The 13,882-nt window shown below is 45.4% G+C and overlaps 2 protein-coding genes and 1 non-coding gene across 3 annotated transcripts; 1 reads left to right on the top strand and 2 right to left on the bottom strand.

Moving 5' to 3' along the window:
• The first annotated feature begins 932 nt into the window (after positions 1 to 932).
• SOWAHD (sosondowah ankyrin repeat domain family member D) lies at positions 933 to 2,086 on the top strand. The gene has a single exon (XM_063141780.1). It carries the CDS (start codon positions 946 to 948, stop codon positions 1,858 to 1,860), a length of 915 nt encoding a protein of 304 aa, XP_062997850.1. The 5' UTR covers positions 933 to 945; the 3' UTR covers positions 1,861 to 2,086.
• Positions 2,087 to 7,821: 5,735 nt separating this feature from the next.
• On the bottom strand, positions 7,822 to 13,205 carry RPL39 (ribosomal protein L39). Its single transcript, XM_063141982.1, has 3 exons — positions 13,112 to 13,205; positions 10,513 to 10,616; positions 7,822 to 8,064 (listed from the first exon to the last, which is right to left on the bottom strand). Exons 1-3 carry the CDS (start codon positions 13,112 to 13,114, stop codon positions 8,016 to 8,018), a joined length of 156 nt encoding a protein of 51 aa, XP_062998052.1. The 5' UTR covers positions 13,115 to 13,205; the 3' UTR covers positions 7,822 to 8,015.
• Positions 9,069 to 9,200, bottom strand: LOC134409418 (small nucleolar RNA SNORA69). Its single transcript, XR_010026179.1, has one exon. It is a non-coding gene; the product is annotated as a small nucleolar RNA SNORA69 (small nucleolar RNA).
• Positions 13,206 to 13,882: the final 677 nt, after the last annotated feature.

Genomic DNA, 13,882 nt, shown 5'->3' with positions numbered 1-13,882 from the left:
TGCACTGGCTAAAATCCCCCATGTGAGACAACTATTCAAGGTGCAGGAGCCCTGTCCGCTTCTGCACCTTGAGCACCCTAGATATTTCCAGGAAACTTCTCTTTTCTTTTCAAAGAATCATAGAACAGCAGAGTTGGAAGGGGCCTACAAGGCCATCGAGTCCAACCCCCTGCCCAATGCAGGAATCCACCCTAAAGCATCCCTGACAGAGGGTTGTCCAGATGCCTCTTGAATGCCTCTAGGGTGGGAGGTTCTTCTAAGCTTCTTCTAAGCTGCTATGTTGGGAGAAGAAGGAATTCACAAATCAAGCTCTTTGTTCTATGCAGTGGGGAGGGCATGAAGGAGAAGCAACTGTATGTGCCTTCAAAAGTTTATTTAAAAACCCAAGAGGGCGGGGAAAAGATAAAAGCATCAGACACTGTTTGAAAATATTTTAAATTAAGACCCAGAGGGGTAGCCTTCTTATTTTGTTGCAGCAAAAACAGGTCTTATTGTACCTTAAATTTAAAAAAAACTTAGAAAATTACTGTTTGACACAAGCAACGTAGTGCTGTAGTGAGCTTTTTAACCCTCTGGCCAGACCCTTGTCGCCCGTAGGGTCTATTTCACAACTAGAGTGCTTTCTTCCTTTCCGAGTAACGAAAGCAAGAATTTCTTCCCCTTTGCATTCCTGCAGAACCAGGAAGCGCTGCAGCTCTGAGAGCTTGGCGGGCGCTCCCTCCTTATCTAGGAGGAAAGCAAGAGATGGAACATGCGGTTCTGCGAGAAACGGACCACGACTCCATGAGAGGTGTGGTAGGAAGCCCCATGGACCTTTGGGGAAAGCTGGACCCTGGAGGAGGTAACATGGCGGAGTGGCAGAGGACAGCGGGCTTGAAAGAAGGGCAGCGGGCGGCCGAGGACTTGAAGCCATGTGTACAGGGAGGAGGCAATTCCCAGGCTGACATGGCTCTTGGCAGCCGATCTCCCAGCCCCAGTATCAGGGCCGAGAGCATCGTTTTGCGCCGGGGACAGTTGTCCAACTTCAACAGGAGCCTGAGCAGGTCCAGCAGGCGTTCAGGAAATTGGGCGGCTGGAATGGACACAGCCCGGCTCTCCGTGGGCAGCACACGGAGGAAAGGCCTGAAGGAGATCCTCCGGCAGAGCAGCCAAGTCAGACCCACCTGGCTGGTGGCTTCCCAAAGGGAAAGCATCGCTGCCCCTCTTCCCGATCTGGACAGCCTCATGGATGTGAACTCTGAAGACCTGTCCTTGGCTCTGGACCCACTGGAGCACGAGTGGATGCTGACTGTGGCTCAAGGAGATGCCGAGAACATCCTCCGCTTGCTTGCCAAAGACCCCAGCCTGCTCTCCAGGACAGATTTTGTGACCGGCTTCACCGTTCTCCACTGGTTAGCCAAACACGGCCGCCACGAAGACCTGATCCAGGTGATCACTTTTGCGGAGAACATCGGCTACCCGGTAGACGTGGACGTGCTCACGGCCAGCGGCAGAATGACCCCTTTGCACCTGGCGGCCCTGCAAGGCCACCAAATGGTCATCAAAGTGCTGGTGGGAGCCTACGGGGCCAATACGAGCCTGCGAGACCACAATGGCCGAAAAGCGTGGCAGTACCTCCGGGCCGACGCTCCCAGGGAGTTGAAGGAGCTCTCGGGGGCTAGCGAAGAAGACATGGCCCTGATCGGAGCCAGTAACACAAACAACAACTGTGCTCCGTCCAGACGGGGCGGGATGAACTCATTCAAGGGGGACTGCAAGGAAGCCAGGGGCAGAAGACCAAGTCAGAGAGCAGCTAATCCCAGACCGTCTTATTTCAGGAGCATGCTCAGACAAGCGATTGCCTTCTTCCAACAGTTGTAGTTGTTGACTGGGTGGCTGAGGCCATTTGACCCGTTACCTGGGGATGGATCATAATAGCAGCCATCACGCAAGGCTGGGGAGGAAGCCCCAGAGGTGGCCGATGAGATGCTGAGATTGTCTCCAAATTGCTGGCTTCAGCACACCTGCCCAGGCTTGCCTTTCAGCCCCAGATATGAGAACTCCGAGGGTTTGGTTTCCAAGAGAAAGGTGGGATGGCGAAAACACACAAATGGAACTGGTGTGATTTAGTGCCTAAAATTGTGAAAACTCTTCTGGGTTCCTTTGCTCTCCAAAAGGAGTATGTAGTGTGCCAAAGGAAATTAAAATTCTGCACCAAGAAAAACCCCCACTTCTGAAACCTGTGTAAATTACACACACACAGGGGTAGGGAGTGCATATCCTCTTGTTTTGTATAATTTATTCTGATTTGGTTACGGGGTGGTGATGAGCCATGCACATTAGTCTGGCTTCTGAGAATTCAGCAGACAGTACCTGCACACAGTGTCAAATATAGGTTTAGAGCCATATGGGCTAGAAACTTGATATTGCTTTTTAAAGTAAAGTTGCCATTCTCAGGGGAGCAGAATTCTGTGCCCAATATCACTTCTCTAGGATGGAGTGTGGTGGGAGCAGTATTTTCTTTCTCAAATGTTGCCAACCATACCCACATTTTCATTCAGAGTTGAGGTTATTGCAATCTTGCACAGGCGACTATATTTTTTACTAAAATCTCTATGATCCAGAATCCCCCCCCCCTAAAATAACGAAGCAAGAGTGCAGACCGGGGCTACTTAGAGAAGGGATCCCATAATGTCTTGAGCAACCCTGACTATGCCATTTTGCTTGAGAACATAAGGACATAATCCTTGCAGGATTAGACCAAAGTGTACCTATTAAAGCAGGGCTCCCCAGGTCTTTTGATCTACAACTGTCACCAGCTCTAGCCAGCATAGCCAATAGTGTAGGGTGACCATATGAAAAGGAGGACAGGGCTCCTGTATCTTTAACAGTTGCATTAGGGAATTTCAGTAGGTGTCATTTGTATATAATTCCCTCTTCATCACAACAGTTAAAAGTGCAGGAGCTATACTAGAGTGGCCAGATTTAAAAGAGGGCAGGGCATCTGCAGCTTTAACTGTTGTGATGAAGAGGAAATTTCACCAGGTTCTCCATATACTGGAGATTGAGAGTAGATGACATTAATACCACTAGCAAAGTCTTGCCACACCCTCCTTAAGAGTTGAAGAGAACCTTTCTTTTTTGAGGTTTGCAATGGTCCATTGTGCATGTAAAGGCTGCAGAGTAGAAGTTTTCTGGTGCCAGAGCGATAAGAAGAGCTGCATCCTCCCATTGTCCTCCTGCTTTTAAAGACAAAGGTGATGCACAGCTGTGTGTGTGTGTTTTTGTGAACCGCCCAGAGAGCTCTGGCTATTGGGCAGTATAGAAATGTAATAAATAAATAAATAAATAAATAATATACAAATAACACCGGCTGAAATTCCGTTAAAGATACAGGAGCCCTGTCCTCCTTTTCATATCGTCACCCTACAATAGTGAGGAATCCGAGAGTTACAGGGCAATAAATCTGGAAGGGCCAGAAGTTGCCCATCCCTGAGTTAAAGTATTACTTGCAAGAATCTGCAACAAGTCCACCAGAAGTTAGCCAGTGCTCAGGTGGTATATTAAGAACCTTGTCAACACTCACTAGCAATGACTCTCCGGGATTTTCAGTCCTACCTGGAGACACCAGGGATTGAACCTCAGACCTTTTGCATGCAAAGCAGGTGCTCTGCCACTGAGCTAATCCTCCGCCTCACCAATAGACCATCTATTATATCCTCCATCAGGTAGAACAGACGCTTTACAAGCAGAAGACCCCTCGTTCAGTCTCCAGTTGGAAGGATCAGGTAGCGAGTGGTGTGAGAAAGTACTTTGGCCTGGGAGAACTTGAAGAATCTCTGAATGTTGATTGACCCATGGCAGGAAAATATATGCTTTGGACAAACCATGGTTGACATATAATTAATCCTTACTAGGAATCTACACTCCTTTGGAATTGTGAAAAAAATCAACTTGTTCTGACTAGGCTAACTGCAAGTGAAAATTATTTCAGTATGACTCATTGAGAAGAAAAGATGTACAGCCCTCTGAACTATAGGAGCATCCTCAATTTAAAATAAAAATCTTTGAAAAATAACTGTATGGAAGTGAAGTTCTTTGTCTTCCAACCATCTGCTACCAGAACAGAACATAAAGATTTGCTCTCTGAGCTTTCTGATATGCATGGCCATTTGTGACTGTTTTAAAGAGACCCTAAGAACATAAGCCCTTGAAGGGGAAGTGGTCAGCTTAACAAAAGGTGTACAGGAGAGGAAAAAGAGGTATGTTGCAATATTGGCAGATGTTTGCTGCTGTGGAGAGGGCTTTTCAAATCACAGGAAAAAACAGCACACCCAGACAGCAATCCCACCATTAACCAAATGTGGAAAACATCTCTTCTTATTGAGGCATTCCTATTACAATAGCAACCTCTTATGAAAGATCACCGCTTATCCTTGGGCAATCAATCCCTCCCTTCACTTCCGCTGCCACCATAAAACAACACCCCTTTATTAATATAACTTTTACCCTAAAGTAGCTGATTATTAGACGTGAGAAGAAAAATGAATAAATTACAGGTATAAGGAAAGTAAATGAAAATATGTAGCATTTTAAGAAAGGAAAATTATTTAAGATTGCTGCTGCTTTACAAAGGTTTCTCTGCCGTTAAAAAAAAACAGGGCTTCTGTAATTGCTTCTGTTACCACCAGTCAGGTGTTAGAAGTCAGAGTTGTCCATGCTCTGGTAACCTCCAAATTAGATTACTGCAACACGCTCTACGTGGGGCTGCCTTTGAAAACGGTTCGGAAGCTGCAGCTCGTGCAAAATGCAGCGGCCAGATTGATAACCGGAACCAGAAGGTTCAAACATAAAAGACTGATTCTGGCCTGCTTGCATTGGCTGTCTATACATTTCCGAGCCCAATTCAAGGTGCTGGTTTTAACCTATAAAGCCTTACACGGCTTGGGAGCACCATGCCTGATGCAACGCCTCTCCTGACATGAACCTACCCGTACACTACATGCAACATCTAAGGTCCTCCTCCGAGTGCCTACTCCGAGGGAAGCTCAGAGGATGGCAACAAGGGAGAGGGCCTTTTCAGTGGTGGCCCCCCAATTATGGAATGATCTCCCCAATGAGGCTTGCCTGGTGCCAACGTTATCTTTTCGGCGCCAGGTCAAGACGTTTCTCTTTTCCCAGGCAGTTAACATCATATGCTTAGTTTGTTTGCCCTTACTTGACCCCAGAATAGTGGTTTTAAAAAGGATATTGTTTTTATGTTCTTGCTGGTTTAAAATTTTGTATACTTGTTTTTAATGTCATTTTTAACTTCTGTAAACCGCTCAGAGAGCTTCAGCTATGGGGCAGTATATAAATGCAATAAAATCAATAAATAACTAAATGTAAGCCAATTCTCCTACCAAGGTCTACCCCAGTTAACTCCCAGGCCTAACAATGAGGGTTTGAAAGGCAAGTCTTCCACTGGGAACCTTCAAGGCTGTTCACCTTGCTTCCCCCTGCAGTCTTCAGTTTGGTCCAGCAGCTACTCTGTGTTGAAACTACGGCCCCCAAGTGATACTCAGCTTTCAGCTCTTTCCTCCAAACGAGGCTCCACGCTTGGCTTCTCAGTCTCACAGCTGCTCTTCTTTCTGGCTCTCATGAGACCTGGCAGAAACTCACACAGATGTCTCTGCAACAGCTCCTTATACCTGCTCCAGCCCTGACCTCTTTTAAATCTGGTCACTCTAGTATAGCTCCTGCAGCTTTAACTGTTGTGATGAGGAGGGAATTTCACCAGGTTCTCCTTATATACAAACGACACCTGCTGAAATTCCCTTTTCTATGCAACTATTAACAATACAGGAGCCCTGTCCTCCTTTTCATATGGTCACCCAAGCATAGGCTTCAAACTGGTTTAAATTTGTGGTTTTGTGTATGCCTGCACTTGAAGGAGCAGATTATTTATCCCCAAGTGGATCAGTTTCAAGTGCACATTAGTTTTTGATTTTTCACTAGCCTGCCCCTCGTTCTGTCATGATTTCACAGATATATTAGCACGTACTAAGTATATGGCAGAATTTGCAAAACAATTTCTGGTCCATCTGGTTTGACTGCTGGGGTTCTTCCACGGTGCCTCTCTCAGCTCCTGTGTTTTGGCTCCTTTGTTACTGTTATTGCTTTCCTGATCTAGTTAATCCCCTTGCATTATTGACGCACAACCTTTACAACTTCTACAGAAACCAGAAAACTTATTTCATTGTACAACAGCATGATGTACATTGTTTAGTCTGCTTAATAGTAGGGCAAGAGATGTCTCAATAACCCTCCGAGCGATTTATAGGTTATTCTCTCCAATTCAGCCAGACTATTATTAATTGTTCTCTTCTCCTACAAATGCAAACTCTGAGAAATACACCATAAGCCTGGCAATTTTGTCAATCCAGGTAGAATGAAAAGGGAGACTGGGAACTCGATAGCTATACACAGAATACCTGAGCAAACACTTTACCCCAGCTTTCCCCAACTCAAGTGTCCCCCAGAGGTTTAGGATTTCAACAGCCATTAGCTCCAGCCAGCATGACCAATGGTTAGGAATCCTGGGAGTTGTGGTTCAAACTATCTACAGGGCACCAAGGTCAGGGAAGGATGCTCTGTCATTTGCAATACTCCTGTAGACTTTGTTAAAGGGGTTAGGATTTGCATATTATGTTAGCATCAGAAATACCACCGAGGAACATCATAGCCCTCTTATAGAATACGGAAGATCCTCATAGCCCTTTTATAGAATACGGAAGATCCGGTGTCTGTGAAGACCCTGACTTGTGTGGATAGGGTGACGCTAGGAATGCATTTTCCCCACTGAAATGAACTGGGAAGCCTGCAAACCCTCAGCATTGTAATTTGGAGTATTTTTTAGTGTATGTTACTCAGTATTCTAGTATGATTTACAGACGATCCCCTTTCTCAGCTGCTGCTAGCAATATTTTCCTTCTCTTTGATTCTCCTAGCAAGGATTTTGAGAGAGGGGTTTTACTCGCCTTGCAGGCAAAAGGCCCCAGCTGTCAATCCATTCCACCTCTTAAATGGAGCTAGCAGCTGATGGGAAAGGAAGCTCTGCCTGAGATCTTATGGAACCACTGTCCATCACAGTACAATACTGGGGGCAGTCTGAGTTGGTATAAGGCAGCTGCTGCTGCGAAGGGCAAGTTTGCATTTTTTTAAAAAAAAAAGCAGGGGGTTAATCTTCCTTCTACAAGCATCATCACAGCAAACTTCACCAAAAAATAATAATAAAAATATTTTAAGCCTCCTGTATATAATTTATAAAGGGCGAAGTGAACTGAATATTGACAATTTGTCCTTCTAACAGTATAAGCCTGTGAGAGTATGCTACCCTTTCATGGTTTCTCCAAATTTTTTCTACCATGGTCCTTTATTGCTCCTTTTTTTTAGGTTCTCTGTCCTATCTCTCTGTATCCTTTATCCCCTTTATTCTCAGCCTCTGCTTGGATGTTCCTTAGCCAAGCCCAACATCACCTTGAGAAAGTGCCTTCCCGGCCTTGGAGAACCATGTTTCTTACTACCTGATGACACTATGCTTTTTTGCCAGCTTGTTTCAGCCCATGAAAACACAGCTGGGAGTTTCCAGCCTTCCATGGAATAGATGCCAATTTCATAGCCGTTAAATCTTTTGTACCGTCGCCAACTCCCCCCATACTGGTATAGCAAGTGTAAATAGTGAATCCAACGAGAAGTCGCTAATTCGCTAGACTATGTTCAATCTCATATTTATTAATGAGCCTCTCTCCGCTGGCAGCCAGAATTCAGAACTAAAGGACACTAAACATGAGCACAAAGGTCTCCATTATTCAGTTTTAATTCTTTCAGAAACTCTCATGTGAAAACGAAGGTTTTAGGAAAGAAAAAACTTCACGACACATGACAGGACTCAGCCCTGAAAATAGAGCTGTGGCAGGTTGATCGGAAGGGGCCATTCTGGGGCTTGAGAGCTTGACGCAGGGTAGACACGTCAATGGGGTTGTAGCTGCTTAGCTTTACAGTCCCAGCTTGGTCCTCCTCCAGTGCCTCCTTTTGGAGTTGTACCTAGAACAAAAGGGATGCAATTAGTAGGCAAGACACAGCCCTGTGTCTCCAGCAGACTAAAAATAGTGAGCGAGTGAACTAGCTACCCCGCTTGTAATTTGCGCGTGGCCGTCTTCACAAAGGGCTCCACAGCTGCTGGCAGAAGAAGTGTGGTTTTCCCACATCCATTTGCACTCCCCCCCTCCCTCACTTCAGTACACATGAACACTGCAGCGTATATTAATGAGATGAAACGTTTCCAAGAATTCTGAAGGTTGAAAATCCCCAAATGCCCACTGGGCTGAAAAGAAAAAAAATAAAATCCTGTGCACTAACTAACGTTTAAGAATATGGCTTTAACGATGAAGGAAGTTGTGAGAACTTTCAACTTGAATAACCAAAAGCTGTTACTTATTATTCATTGCTCATCTCAGCACCAAAAATATCCCCTCCCCTACAAGGAGGCTCATGACTCTCAGCCTTGTCAAATGGCTCCCATTGGTTATTCAACTAAAGCTTTGGTTGATTAACGTATTGATTAAATGCATTGATTTCTTTTTAGAAAAATCCTACACGTTTAAAATCTAGTGAGAGGTAAAAACCACATTTCCTAATTAACAGGGCCAAAAATTATTCAGGTCCCAGAAATGTATTGTGCATAAAAATCTATCTCAATAGTCACACACTCTGGATCTCTTCCTTTTTTTTTTTTTGTCCCTGCCTCACTATTACCAAAGAGGAGCTGATGGAGATATCAGTCAATACTGCTGGCCAATGAAGAGTCCCCATGGCTTGTGTTTCGGCAGAAAAACTCCCTTAAATCATTGCACAAGCTAAACTCTGCTTTTAAATTGCCTGTGACTGAGCTGAGAAATTGAAAAGTTTGGATGATGTTTTATAGGCAGAATTTGGCCTAACTGAAGGTGCCCTGTTATTCCCCAGTCAAACACACATTCATGTCTTTTTCGCAAGAAAATTCCACCCACTAAAAAGCCTTCATGCTCTTCCAAGGTTTTTCTCGCAACACTTGTCACTGCTAAAGGGAAATGATTTCACCAGCACAGAGGAGAGATCAAATCCTCAGTTAACAGAGTTGCTCTCAGCAGGGACATGGCAGTGCTCCCACAGAATGAAACACTGTAATTGCAGCCTGCTTTGGGAAATCCTTTCGTTGCCTGGAAAAGTCACCTTTGCAGAGCCGACACAGGAAACAAAGCTGAACATCCCCAAAACTACAGCCAAATTATGACCCTTTGCTAGTGGATAAACATAAGGAAGACAGCATTCTCACAGGACTCCAGACAGGAGATGTGAAGAAATAGAAGGCGGAAGAGGAGTGGCAAGTCAACGCACAATAGAAGGGAGATCTGGGGGGAAACAGTAAGAATGGATCCTCTTGGAAGGCATATTTTTAGGACAGCCTTCCCCAACCTTGTGCCCTCCAAATATTCTTTTTAACTTCAGATCCTATCAGCCTCAGCCAGTATGGCCAATGGTCAGGAATTCTGGGAGTTGTTGCCTGAAATATATGGAGGGAACAAGGGGAGATGCTGTTTTGGGGTCTGTCAATGGATGTCTTCAAGGCTAGGAGGCTTGTGTACAGGTCAGAAAGCAAACAAAGGACATAAACGGCAAGTTCAACCAACGTTAGGCCTGGTTCGCACATAACGATAACCCAGAGTTGAATTATGGATTGCCATTGTGTGCACTATGGTTTAACTCCGGGCTGTTAACCACAAACAAGCCAGAAAGTGATCCCATGTTGTTGGGTTGTTCAGAACTAACCACCCAGAATTAAACCATAGTGCAGGGTTTCCACATAACATGCAATTCAATGATAACCCATATTCTGGGTTGCTGTTATGTGTGAACCAGGCCATAGTTAGGCCACCATCAAGCAAACATTGAAGAGAATGAAAAGTGAACATCCCAATTTAATCACTGGGAAACGTATGGCTGCTATTTTCATGGACATGGGATAGCATCCCCACCTTCAGTGTGATTAGGGAGAATCAATACTGTGCTCATAGCAAAGAAAGGAACATGGCACTGTAGAAGCTCACATAGGACTGGATTTTGCCTTTAAAAGCATTAACAAAGTATGCAAATAAATTCTCGATTCAGCATCTCCGAAAAGAGAGATGATGATCCCAGAGTGGATATTTCCCATCCATAAGTAAGCACCTTGACTAGCCCAAGGGATTGAAATGCCACAGTGGGACCCCAGTTTCCAACTCCCACATGATGGGAACTTTCAGAGCCACAGTGGGATGGAAATGGAGACCATTTGCAATTCCAGGTGCTTTTCCTGACTTTAGAAGCGGCCAGACTTCAGTGGTGAAGCATCTGCCATAACTCTAACCCCAATTATTGAAATCTCCCCACAACGCCAACACCCAAGATGAATATTCCTCACACAGTGGGCCTGCGTGTGGCCGCTAACCCTTGAGAAGCAGGCAATGCCCTTACCTGATCTTATTGCCAGTTTTCATGCGGATCCACTGTGGAATAGGCCGGTTCTGTTTCTGCTTCTTAGCAAGGAACCGCTTGATCTTGAATGTCTTGTGGGAAGACTGGTAGGTTGGGAAGGGAGAGAAGGAAGGCATTTTAAAACCGAACCCAGTGACAGTCATAAAAAGATGATGGAGAAAGAGACTTTAGGCATGGCTGAACATCCAAAAATGTCATGGTGTCTTTCAACACAGTCAGTGACTGATCAATTGTGTGCCATGATCTTTTGCCCAGCCCGTGTGTTATATAGGAATGTGGCCAGATCCTGTGAGGTAGGAAAGAGATTCTGGTGCAGTTTCCGGAGTACATGACAGCTGGTTTAGCACATTTCCAAAGGGGTGGGAAAAGAAGAGAAGCAGGAAAAAACAAATTGGCAAAGCTGCACAGGCAAGACACCATTTCACTCCGGATTTACTGAACCACATTTCTGAAGGGTAAAAACCAAACCTGCCATGTGTTAGGACTTCTATGAGAGTCTGTGTTAATTACTGTCCTCCTCTCCCCAAGGGCCTAATTTTTTTGTTTTGAAAATAAAAGGAATTTGTCACAGGGGAAATATTCACAAACAGGTATCCCACACCTGCATTTTGAAGTAGTCTCTAAGGTGCTGTTGCCGACTTACCCCGAGCACATCCTGAGGTGGTAAAACTGGGTATGAGCTGTGCCACTTTCAGGCTGCTGGTGGGGACTTATATGACTGAATGCTCCTCCAAAATATTCCCTCTACACAGAAAATGATCATGGCTAAGCTAGAACCCTTTTTCCTGACATACTTAGCCCCTGTTCAGATGACACGCTAAGCCACAGTGGTTAAGTACTTTGAGCTAAACATCATGGCTTAGTGTGTCATACAAACCATGGCAGAGAGCATGTCATGTGAACCGTTCCTAACCATGGTGGCTACATAAGCACCGTTTAAAAGCACTTGCTAACCATTTGCTGCAAAAGTGTTTGCAGCCTAACCATGGCTTAGTGTGTCATCTGAACAGGCTCACTGTTTCTACAAAGGGGGTGGAGGGAGAAGGAAGGTTTTTGTTTTTTATGGACAAGCATTAAAGCTTGCCAGTCTGCCCACTCCAACACACACGATCTGAAGTGCCACAAACAGAATTAAATCCATCTCTTTGTTACACTCCCAGATGAGGCTGTGTAACGTTTGGCCAAGACCTTGCGAGGGTAGGGGAAATGAACTGTGCTTGTTACGCTGAGTTCACAGCGGTCAGGAATCTAAGGCCTTCATTATTTATTATTTTATTGCATTTATATCACACCATTTTTCCTCCACAGAACCCAAGGCAGTAGACATACAACACACACGATCTGAAGTGCCACAACCAGAATTAAATCCATCTCTTTGTTACACTCCCAGATGAGGCTGTGTAACGTTTGGCCAAGACCTTGCGAGGGTAGGGGAAATGAACTGTGCTTGTTACGCTGAGTTCACAGCGGTCAGGAATCTAAGGCCTTCATTATTTATTATTTTATTGCATTTATATCACACCATTTTTCCTCCACAGAACCCAAGGCAGTAGACATAATCCTCCTCCTCCTCTCCATTTCTATCTTCACAACAACAACCCTGTGAGGTAGGTTGGGCTGAGTCTGTGACTGGCCCAAAGTCACCCAGTGGGTTTCCATGGCCGAGTGGGGACTAGAACCCAGATCTCCCAACTCTCAGTCCAACACTTTAGCCACTACACCACACTGTAGAGTAGGGACTTTGGAGAGAATTACCCTCTATAAACCTTTCACATTATCCATTCCAGTCTGGGGCCATAGCTAGACCTAAGGTTTATCCCAGGATTGTCCTGGGGTCAAACCTGTTCATCTAAGTGCCACAGGCAGGGACGAACCCGGGATGATCCTGGGATAAACCTTCGGTCCAGTTATGGCCTAGGTCAATCAGGCCATAAGCAGCCTCTCTCAGCCTCGGGTTCTCAAATGTTGAGCCATAACTCCCATCATCCACAACTACTGGCCATATTGGATTGATGGGAGCTGTAATTCTTCTTCTTCATCATCATCTGGGGACTTGAGGTTGGGAAACTGTATTCAGTGATGGCAATGTTATCCCTTTGGGACATGCATTCAAACCTCACACCCCAAAGAGTCAGCGCGATGAAGCAACTACAGCACTAAGGCCTTTGAGAGCTGGGTTCAAATCCCCACTCGGGCGCAAAGCTCACTGGGCCAGCTATTCCCTTTCAATCTCCTACCTCGCAGGGTTGTCGTGAAGTTAAAAAAAAATGGGAAAGCGACAGCATGTATGTTGCACTGAGCTCCCGTGGGGTAAAAATACAATAAATCATAATGAAATGGGGAAGAGTCCAGTTTAGAAACCCACTGGGGTGGCTCTTTCGCGCAGGCCCGTAATCTATTCCTGCATATTCTAGGCAGGAGGGGAGACGCCAACGAAGGGGCTCCCGGCCTTTACAAGGCCCGTTCCAGCTCCCTAATTTTACTCGGGCTCATTCGCAGGAAGCCCCAAGACGGCCAAGAATGAGGAACGGAGGTCCAAGTAGCGGCCCCGACAAAGGATTACAATGGATTCACTTACCATGGCCAAGCGCTACCCGGCAGCGATCACAATGGCGGCAAAGGGAGAGAGAAAGAGAAGGCGGCGCAGAGGATGATGGGGGAAAGCAGAAACAGGAAATGTGAAGGCTAGACTTTCCTCAGCCGCGGCCACAGAGACATAGAAAGGCAAGTCTATGGCCACAGCGGCCCCCAGCGGCTCTTGATTGCTATTGCAAGGTTCCCACCAAGCGCCTGCGTATTACAAACAACCCAAATAGGACACGTTAACCATTAAAGAGCCGATTCAGCTGATCGGGAGTGTTGTGAAGGAGCGCAAATACGTTAATTTTCCTACCCTTTTAAAACACGCTCTGAAATTACATTTTAAAAATGCAAGTCTACCGAATTTTAATTGTTATGTGAGTGGGGTCTAATTTCTACCTCTGAGCACGTGCAGTGTGTTTTACACTTCCCACAGACTCTTCACAGTGCATCCACACTTAACAGGGAGAACGGTTTTAAATCCCGGCATTCTGGTTTAGAAATTAAGCCCCGGCTCTTTGCAGTGAAGCACAAAAAGTGAATTCTTCAAGGGAGTGAACCTGGTGTGTGTGTTTTTTGCAATAGATTAACACAACCACATTCTCCTTTTAGGGCTTGATTATCCAGAACGTTCATCTGCTCCATGTAAACAGAACGGAAGTGGAAAGAAGCAACACAACTGAAAGGACGTAGGAGTTGAGTAATGACATTTTCCTGCCTTGAACAGCACTTGCTTTTAGTTTTTGACAGCTCAATCATGCCACAAGCA

This window comes from Elgaria multicarinata, chromosome 15, assembly GCF_023053635.1.
Source record: "Elgaria multicarinata webbii isolate HBS135686 ecotype San Diego chromosome 15, rElgMul1.1.pri, whole genome shotgun sequence".
Taxonomy (NCBI): Eukaryota; Metazoa; Chordata; class Lepidosauria; order Squamata; family Anguidae; genus Elgaria; species Elgaria multicarinata.
The sequence above is the reverse complement of the archived record's forward strand: the minus strand, read 5'-3'. Positions and strand labels throughout refer to the sequence as shown.

What these genes read in the sequence shown, in the direction of transcription:
- RPL39 (XM_063141982.1), bottom strand. An exon ending in AAAACTGGCAATAAGATCAG is followed by an intron (nt 8,065 to 10,512) that starts GTAAGGGCATTG and finishes CTTTTGTTCTAG; the next exon opens with GTACAACTCCAAAAGGAGGC.
- SOWAHD (XM_063141780.1), top strand. Translation starts at nt 946, where the DNA reads ATGGCTCTTGGCAGCCGATCTCCCAGCCCCAGTATCAGGGCCGAGAGC.